Source organism: Tiliqua scincoides, chromosome 4 (assembly GCF_035046505.1).
Source record: "Tiliqua scincoides isolate rTilSci1 chromosome 4, rTilSci1.hap2, whole genome shotgun sequence".
In the NCBI taxonomy this organism is placed as follows: Eukaryota; Metazoa; Chordata; class Lepidosauria; order Squamata; family Scincidae; genus Tiliqua; species Tiliqua scincoides.
In genome coordinates, this window is record NC_089824.1 from 186,917,744 (window position 1) to 186,927,652 (window position 9,909).

Consider the following 9,909-nt stretch of genomic DNA (forward strand, 5'->3'; position numbering starts at 1 on the left):
GGGCTGTTCTTATGTTCTTATGTAATAGTGACCATCTGCAGAAATTGTACAAGTCCCATTCCAGTATCACATACAGAGCTGTCATCTACTTGACAATATCCTTGCCTGTTGCAGTTTGCACCTGGAGTTCTTCTGTTCTTACTATACATCACTGCAAGAATGGCAAGAAGAAAGTAGCTAGCAAATGGCACTGTAACAGTGTGGAACCTATACATTAGACCAGTGATTGTCAACCTTTTTCATTTCACGGCACACCGACAAGGCGTTAAAATTGTCAAGGCACACCATCAGGTTTTTGACAATTGACAAGGCACACCATGCTGCCAGTGGAGGCTCACATCTCCCATTGGCCCTACTAACAAATGACCTCTTCCCAAATTCCTGTGGCACACCTGTGGCACACACTCACAGCACACCAATGTGCCACGGCACAGTGGTTGAAAATGGCTACATTAGACAGAGCATCATCCAAAGACCATGCAAAGCATACGGAGCCTAGTGATTCACTTATTACCCTATCGGCACATCTACCTTAAACCAGAGTGCATTTTAGTTTCACCGTCTGAAACTGTTTGCTTACCTATTACCACAATGCTAAAGTATATTTATTTTAATCTGCTAAATTTACATAATTTTCATAATCAATTTCCTGTTCACGTCACGAACAATTAACTCAAAATCAGTAACCACAGAACGAAGAGAGAAAGATCTACTAGGTAATCAGAGAAGAAGGCTAAATGAACACTTTCCATAATTACTACAAGAGGATGCATTAAAGTATTAGTCAGATTTACACTAGACTTCATTGGAAGAAGCATTAAACAGAAACAGATGGGAAAGGTCCTCAGGAATGGATGAGCAAATGGACTGTGACAGGATACCCCTTTTTATTTTATTGATTTGACATAAGCATTTTAGAATAGCAAAGCATTGATTATCAACAGCCCTGCCAAGGATCAGACGTTCAGAGTCATTGCAAACATTTCTGAAATGTTTCCAGTTTGAAATTTTCCCAATGCTGCTCTTTTCTCAATAGAACAAACCCACATGCTGCCTGTATGTTTTAGCGACATATTACAAAGGATTTCAATCTAGTAAATGGTTCAGGGGTTAAACCCCTCATCATTCAGCACTACAGTCCTGATCCAAAGGGTGAGCAGGGCACACTACTGTGGTACAGCGGGCCCTCCTTATCTGCGGTCTCAGCATCCACAAGGTCTGGGAACTAAACTGTGGATTCCAAGTGTCCACTGTGTTTTAAAATGTAATAGCAGTCAGAGATCCTAATCCTATTCATGGATCTCCTATGTCATGTCATCTGCCCTTGTTCTCAGTCACAATGCTCAGAATGGGGAAGAGGAAGTACAGAACATTGTTTATGGCAGATCATGTAGCTGAAGCTGAATAAGACACAGGAAAGGTTGTGGCCTCTTTTGCAAGAAAGTAATCTGAAGCAGTGAAATTTGTTCTTCATTAAGTACCATTTGTAGCCCTGCCAAGTCACAAAGGTTATTGTTATATAGCTCTTCCCAGGTCAAATGTTTGCCCAGTAGTAGCATTTTAGGGCTACGCTTCGGTTTATGTGCTGGCAAAAATCAAATTTCAACTCAGCATTGACCAACATTAAACTGGTTGAAAATAAGCATAAGGGGATGATGCTTATTGAAGTTGAAAACTACTATTAGCCCTGAAACACAGGAGTATCAGAGGCTGATCCAATATGACAGTACACAAAACAAGAGATTAAATGGACATTCCTATCCATAACCAAATTAAGGTAATTGGATTTAGCCCATTTTAGTCTCATTAGCATTAATAGGATTCAGTGTGGCTTACAAACTAGGGCCCAAATCCTAACCAACTTTCCAGCACTGGCATAGTGGTGCCAGTGGGGCATGTGCTGCATATCCTGCAGTTGGGTAGCACTCATGGAGGCCTCCTCAAAGTAAGGGAATGTTTGTTCCCTTAATTCTGAGCTGCATTGTCCTTATGTCGATGCTGGAAAGTGGGTTAGGATTGTGCCCTAGGTAGGTTAGAAGTGGGAAAGTAAGAGACAGATAGGGAAGGAGGTCTTCTAAGTATGTTACTGCGGAGATCCCTAAAAAAAAATTTTTTTTTAGCCTCCTCAGAATGTAATTAGAATGTAATTTACAGGGCTCCTTCAAATGGGAAGTGAAAACAAAGGAAATACAAACAAGAGATAGGAAATGGGCCCAAGCTTACTTTTGAGGGCCTGGAATTAGCAAGAAGTAAAACCAAGAGGAGGGAATGAAGACAGGACATTACTCCATGGTCCCCTTACAGAGGACATCATAACTCTATTTGGTATGGGCAGCTGATATGCCAGGGTTCCCAATTCCCTCTATACTACTAGTACTTTGCATTAAAGAAGCACTTGCTGCCCAATCCTATAATAATAATAATAATAATAATAATAATAATAATAATAATAATCTTTATTTTTATCCCGCCCTTCTCCCTAACAGGACCCAGGGCGGCTAACAACATATTAAAAACAATAGAATTTAAAAAACATTAATACAAACAGATAAAAACATTTAAAAACACACTACAGGGCCATAAAAACAGTAGTCAGATTAAAAGAGTAAAAGAGCAGATCACCGAGGAATCAAGCCTGTAAAACTAAAAGATGTATAAAAAGTTAAGAAGGCCAGAAATCAGAAGGCTTGTTTAAACAACAGTGTTTTCAGGCCTCGCCGAAAGCTCTCAAGAGAGGGAGCCATTCTCAAGTCAAGGGGAAGGGAGTTCCATAATGTTGGTGCCACTACCGAGAAGGCCCTATTTCTTGCAGCCACCCCCCAGACCTCCTTGGGTGGCGGCACTTGCAAAAAGGCCTTCTCTGATGACCTGAGATGGCGAGCCGGATTGTACGGGAGTAGGTGGTCTCTAAGATATCCTGGCCCAGAGCAGTATAGGGCTTTAAAGGTCAAAACCAGCACCTTGAATTGGGCCCGGAAACGAATGGGCAGCCAATGCAGCCCCCGGAGAAGCGGACTGACAGAGTCAAACCGCCTGGCTCCGGTGACCACACGGGCCGCCGCATTCTGTACTAATTGTAGTTTCCGAACCGTCTTCAGGGGCAGCCCCACATAGAGCGCGTTACAGTAATCTAACCTCGATGTCACCGTGGCATGGATCACCGTGGCCAGGTCTGCACGATCCAAGTACGGTCGCAGCTGGCGCACCAGCCGAAGCTGAGCAAAGGCCCCCCTAGCCACAGCCGCCACCTGGGAATCCAGGAGCAGCTGCGAATCCAGGAGGACCCCCAAACTGCGAACCTGCTCCTTCAGAGGGAGTGCAACCCCATTCAGAGCAAGTTGATAATCCAGCACCTGCATCGAGGATTTCCGAACCAGGAGAGCCTCTGTCTTATCCGGATTTAATTTCAGCTTGTTAGCCCCCATCCAGATCCTCACTGCTTCCAGACAGCGCTCCAGGCCCTCAACCGCCACCTTGGAGTCTGGAGGAAAGGAGAGATAGAGCTGGGTGTCATCAGCATATTGATGACACCTCACTCCAAACCCCCGGATGACCTCTCCCAGCGGTTTCATGTAGATATTAAATAGCATGGGGGACAGAATTGAACCCTGCGGCACCCCGCACCTCAAGGGCCAGGGTGTCGAACAGGCATCCCCCAGCACCACCATCTGGGACCGACCCTCCAAGTAGGAGCGGAACCACCACAAAACAGTGCCTCCAACTCCCAACTCGGCCAATCGGCCCAGAAGGATACCATGGTCGATGGTATCGAAAGCCACCGAGAGGTCCAGCAGGACCAACAGGGACGCACTCCCCCTGTCCAGTCCCCGGCGTAGGTCATCCACCAAGGCGACCAAGGCAGTTTCCGTCCCAAAGCCCGGTCTGAAACCAGATTGAAAAGGATCCAGATAATCCGCTTCATCCAAGACCCTCTGGAGTTGGGACGCCACTACCCGCTCAATTACCTTGCCCAGAAACGGGATGTTGGAGACTGGCCGATAGTTATTCAACACAGTGGAATCCAGGGAGGGCTTCTTCAGGAGGGGGCGAACCACTGCCTGCTTCAAGGCGAGCGGCAATGTCCCCTCCATCAAAGAAGAGTTGACCACCCTCCCCGTCCACTCAGCCAGTCCCCCCCGGGCCGCTCTAATCAGCCAAGCTGGGCAAGGGTCAAGCAGGCAGGCAGACGGCCTCACACTCCAAAGGAGTCTGTCCACATCCTCAGGCTGCACAAGCTGAAAAGAATCCCACAATACTGGACAAGCAGTTGCCAAGGGGACATCAACAGACATTGTCAATGTGGCATCCAAGTCGCGACGAATACGATCAATTTTATCTGCAAAGTGTTGGGCAAGCACGTCACAGCGGCTGACCGTGTATTCCTCTTGGTCCACTGGCGGGGCCTGATGGAGGAGGCCCCGCACCACACGGAACAGCTCTGCCGGACGGCTATCAGCAGACGCAATGGTAGCAGAGAAGAACGATCTCTTCGCTGCTACCACCGCCACGGAGTAGGCTCTATAATGAGCTCTACTCCGTGTCCGATCGGATTCATCATGAGTTTTCTGCCACCGTCGCTCTAGACGCCTGCCCTGCCGCTTCATCGTTCGCAGCTCCTCAGTGAACCAAGGAGCTGCTCCGAGTCTGCGGCGTGGCAGAGGTCGCTCCGGAGCAATCTCATCCACAGCCCTGGACATTTCCCCATTCCAGAGGTCGACCAGGGACACAGATGAGGCACCAGTCTTGGCAGTGGGAAAATCCCCCAGGGCCCTCAGGAAGCCTTCAGGATCCATTAGCCTCCGGGGGCGGACCATAGAAAACCTGTTGGCCTGCTGCACCACTGGAACTTATATTCTGGCAGCACAGTGCACTATACAGAGATCACAAAGCATGATGCACCTGACCATCCGCACCTGAACTGTGAAAGCAGCCTTACCGCTACCGTAAACAATGAGCAGTGGCAGCCAGGTGACAGCAGCCTCCCCTGGAGGCCGTGGTGCCAGTGTGGCAGGGGCAGGGAGGGGGAGAGTGGGATAAATGAGGGGATTTCTGGGCAATGAGGGGGAAGGAGATAGGAAGGGATTATCTGATGGCAATGGTGCATGCTGGATCTTATCCCCACTTTTTAAAACCTCCCTGCCCCTTTTCTCAGATATGCATCACCAAAAATGGTGGCATGTGTCCAAGGAGACCCACTGACAATCAGGCATCCTACCAGAAGGTAAGAACAAAAGGTTTCCACTCACCTCCTGCAGGCTGTCCAATTCCCTCCCCCCACTCCAACCATAAGGATGCAGAGCATGTTTTTAATGCTGCTGGCAGGATTGGGCTGTTAGTGCTGTGCTACAGTCTTCTATGGCCTCCTTCACCCCTGAGGCTAGAGCATGGGATATGGATCCAAGACACATGGTTTCACATGATGCAACCTTGATCAGCCTCTCCCCACTGTTCAACAATGTTCCTACTATGCCAGACAGCATTGCTACAGACAGAACTGAGTCATTCCATGAAGAAAAAAATAGCTTTAAGGCTAAACTCTGTGCATTAAGTTTTCTTTGGTTGTTATGCCAAGAACTTAGAGCTTATAGTTAGCTGTGGTCAGAGAGCACAGGTTCCAAGCTTAGTCTAGCAGGAAAGAAACAGACACCCCTGCAATTATCAGACAACTGCGTAATAGCATGCTTTACCATAAATGGACATTTAGTGCTAACAGCAATCAAATTCTTAGGTAACGAGATACTTTGGTGAGACAAAGCACGATTCTAGTAGTTCCTGGTCACACCCTGCTGAACTACCTTTCCTGTACTTTTCCATAACATTTCAATTTTCAGGGCTGATAAGAAGATTCACAAGCTTCTGCAAGTAGCACAACAGGAACCCATTAAAAAAAAGTACACACACACTCTGGGTATATATAGAACTAGTCCTAACAAATGGGCAGGTCACTATCATGAAGCCTTAGTTCTTATGTGTTAAAATGTGATTGTTTTCTTGGGGTTGTATGAGAATGAATAAAAGCTGATGTTACTGCTCCATAGCCAAGGGATGAACATGAGACTTCGTTATTGTTGGTATCAGGATCTACAACTTTGCTGCCCACAAGTGCAAGACACTGTTTATGCTGGTATTTTTTCTCTGCTATTTGAACTTTATCCAAGAGAGCCAGGATTTGAACTTTAGGGAACCTTATAAAAGAGTACATGTTATGATTGTTTGTCCTTGAAACCTTCCTCCTTGTCCTTATAGGGAGTAATTCAGTGTTATTAAAACTTCTGTGGGGGAAAAAGCTGCCCCATACTGTGTTCAGCAGAAGTTAGCCACGTTATCCTATCCAATGCCAATCAGGCCCAGATTTTGCAAAGAAGCCTTGTTCGCTCAACAGGTACCCAGCTTGCTTAGCTCTTTTGAAACTCTGTGAAGGTGCAAGCCAAAGTTGCCTCTTCAATATGGAACTGTCACTGGGAAAGGCGGGCAGTTTATAATTACAGGTACAGAATTGGTAGCCGCAGGGAGATGGTTTTCTAGGATGCAGATCAGGACATTTCCCTAGTGATGGACAGCAAGTGTCAATAAGATTTCAGCAGGCCAAGAGCTGTTCCCAAATGGTTTGCCAAACCAGGTACATGCTGTTCTATAACTACTATCACCTTTAGAACACAAAAAAATTTAAAAGCCAGATAAAGTAAAGCACATTTACATTTTAGAAGCCAAGAAATACACCAAAAAGTCTTTGGGGCTCTACTTTCACAAATAAATTGTTAGATTATTCATCAGTATAGTGAAGACTTTAGGGGTGTCTGAGCAGAATGACTCATCTTTTGAAGAACAGGAAGCACAGAAACTCAAACACTTAAAAAGTACAAATAAGAGCAAAATCACATTCCGGATGGAAAAATCAGACACCAAATTTTTAAATGCAAGGCCACATCACTGCCACTCCATATTAATCTGAAACAGGCAGCTTCCAATCCCAGAGTTCCCAGACAACACCCATGGGAAGGGGGCAAAGGGAATAATTTGCACCCGGGGCCCAGGGTCAAAAAGAGGCCCAGGAGCCAAACAAGGGGGGCCCCTAGAAATTTCCTGGGATCTTATATTTTTCTATCTCACCTGGACTAGCTGGCCATGTGGGATGCTGGATGCACAGCTGCTGTAGCTACTGAAAGCCATGCATGTTGGGCCAAGGAATGCATACATGGCACTCCTTAACACAGGGTCAAATCTGGGAAGAAACTGGCCTGCTACAGTCACTCTTTGGGTGTTAGATCCACTTGTCATGAAGGAGGTCAGGGACACAGCTGTGGGGCTACAGCTGCTGCAAAAGCAAGCTTTGGTACGCACAGGATGCTTTCCATTCTAGAGTGAGCCTTAATACAATGGTGCTAATTTTCTACATTTAAAAGATTTTAGAGGAACTTAAGAGTGTGTTTGGTTTTCCATATTACCGTATCTAGCTGCCAATGAGACCTGGGTGGGTAGACCTGGTCTCTGCATCAGGAAGCCCAGTAGACCTGGGCTCCAAAGACTTTTCAGGCTGTTGTTACCCCCTGCTCTATTTTGCTTCCTCCCCACTCCCGTTCTGCCCACCCCATCAACACTCCGTTCCCCCCCCCACTTTGGGAAGGAGCCCCCAAATACTTTGTACCTTCTGATTAAATTCCTCTTGGAGGCCCTGCCCTAGGAGCCAACTTTCCATTGGAAGGAAGAAGGGGCCCATGAGAAACTTTGTATCCCCTCATCAGATCTCTCTCAGTGGCTCCACTGGTCCCCAGTGGGGCTCCTGGAGCAGGGCCTCCAAGAGGAATTTTATCAGGAAGGACAAAGTTTCTTTTGAGCAATTCTATCCACACTTTCCTGGGAGTAAGCCCCATTGACTAGAATGGGACTTACTTCCGAGTAGACATGCATAGAATTGGGTTCTGAGACTACAATCCTATCCACACTTTCCTGGGAGTAAGCCCCACTGACTAGAATGGGACTTACCTCTGAGCAGACATGCATAGGATTGGGCTCGGAGGCTACACGCCTACCCACACTTTCCTGGGAGTAAGCCCCATTGACGAGAATGGGACTTACTTCCGAGTAGACATGCATAGAATTGGGTTCTGAGACTACAATCCTAGCCACACTTTCCTGGGAGTAAGCCCCACTGACTAGAATGGGACTTACCTCTGAGCAGACATGCATAGGATTGGGCTCGGAGGCTACACGCCTACCCACACTTTCCTGGGAGTAAGCCCCATTGACGAGAATGGGACTTACTTCCGAGTAGACACGCACAGCCTTGGGCTGCGAGGTCAGGGCTCAGCCCTGCAGAGCCAGCCCGGAACCAGACCCCACCCCCTGCCGCGCGCCACGGACACGTCGGCCAAGCCGTCCTGCAGGCAGTCGCAGCGCGCCTTGGGCGGCGCCCTCGCAGCCACCCTTGGCAGACGGAGTGGCGGGAAGATGCGGCTGAGCGGGGCTCGCCTGCCGCCGCTGCTGATGGGCTGGGGGCGCGCCAGCGCGCGCATGGTCCGGAGCTCACCTGGCTAGGACTGGCTGGCTGGCTGCGCTCTCGGCCTCTCGCTGGCTCCAGCAGGCTGGCGTGGCCACAGCTCCCGAGGGCTCGTTTTGTTCTCCTCGGGAGAAGGCGTGTCCCAGAGCAGCAGCTCGCGCTCTCCTTTGCACTCAGCCCCGCAGAGGGACTGATGTCATGTTTCCTGAGGAAACAAACGGGGGGGGGGGAGTGGCGCCCACTCCAGGAGCGAAGGGCTCCGGGCTGGACACGAGCGGAGGGAGGGAGGCTGCCACCCTAGGCACGCTGAACTCAATGGGGCTGACAGGGGGATGCTCTTTTCCCTCTTTCACGACACCAGAACCAGGGGACACCCGCTAAAACTGAGTGTGGGGAGAGTTAGGACAGACCAAAGCAACCATTTCTTTACCCAGCCTGCAGTTAGTCTGTGGAACTCCTTGCCACAAGATGTGGCGGTGGCGCCTGGCCTTTAAAAGGGGATTGGACGGATTTCTGGAAGAAAAGACCATCCAGGGTGACAGGCTGTGATGGGGTTGCGCAACCTCCTGACATTAGAAGTAGGCCACCCCCCCCCAATGCCAGATGCAAGCAATGGCATCGATGGCACCTTGTTGTCTTGTGTGCTCCCTGAGGCATCTGGTGAGCCACTGTGAGTTTCAGGAGGCTGGACTAGATGGCAGGGCCTCCAAGAAGAATTTCTTTTGGGCCCCTTTGCAAAGGGGGGCGTGAAACACAGCAGGGGAGGGTGGTGACAGGCAAGCAGAATAGGGGCAGGAAGGGGCAAAGCAGAGCAGGGTGAGGGGTGGGTAGAGACAGCTGGAAAAGTATTAAGAGCCCAGGTTTACCCACCCATGTGGCATCAGTAGTGTCTCCAGCATCCCCAGTCATAGTAATGTCCCCAGCAACCCATATGGGCAACAAATCTGAGTAGATAGGAAAGTGTCAGATCCCAGGAAATTTCTGGGTCCCTTCCTTTGGCTCCTGGGCTCCCCCTTTTGCCCTGGGCCCAGGTACAAAGTACCCTCTTTATCCCCCTCTCCTAGGCCCTGTTAGATGGGTCTTTAAGCTGATCCAGCTGCGCTTTCTTACATAAGAACATAAGAACAGCCCCACTGGATCAGGCCATAGGCCCATCTAGTCCAGCTTCCTGTATCTCACAGCGGCCCACCAAATGCCCCAGGGAGCACACCAGATAACAAGAGACCTCATCCTGGTGCTCTCCCCTACATCTGGCATTCTGACTTAACCCATTCCTAAAATCAGGAGGTTGCGCATACACATCATGGCTTGTACCCCATAATGGATTTTTCCTCCAGAAACTCGTCCAATCCCCTTTTAAAGGCGTCTAGGCTAGACGCCAGCACCACATCCTGTGGCAAGGAGTTCCACAG

The 9,909-nt window shown here is 48.9% G+C and overlaps 1 protein-coding gene across 2 annotated transcripts in view; it reads right to left on the minus strand.

Annotated features, from left to right (window-relative positions):
• CSRP1 (cysteine and glycine rich protein 1) overlaps positions 1–8,645 on the minus strand; it is a 32,938-nt gene extending 24,293 nt beyond the window's left edge. Inside the window, exon 1 of one of the 2 annotated variants that reach the window (XM_066625444.1) lies at positions 8,528–8,645. Coding sequence is in view for 1 of the 2 variants with exons in the window: in XM_066625443.1 (XP_066481540.1) it covers positions 7,984–7,997 (14 nt within the window). In the remaining variant the exon portion in view is untranslated. Of the gene's footprint in view, positions 1–7,983; positions 8,076–8,527 lie in introns of those variants that run through there. The other variant, XM_066625443.1, reaches the window with a different exon arrangement.
• Between the last annotated feature and the right edge of the window lie 1,264 nt (positions 8,646–9,909).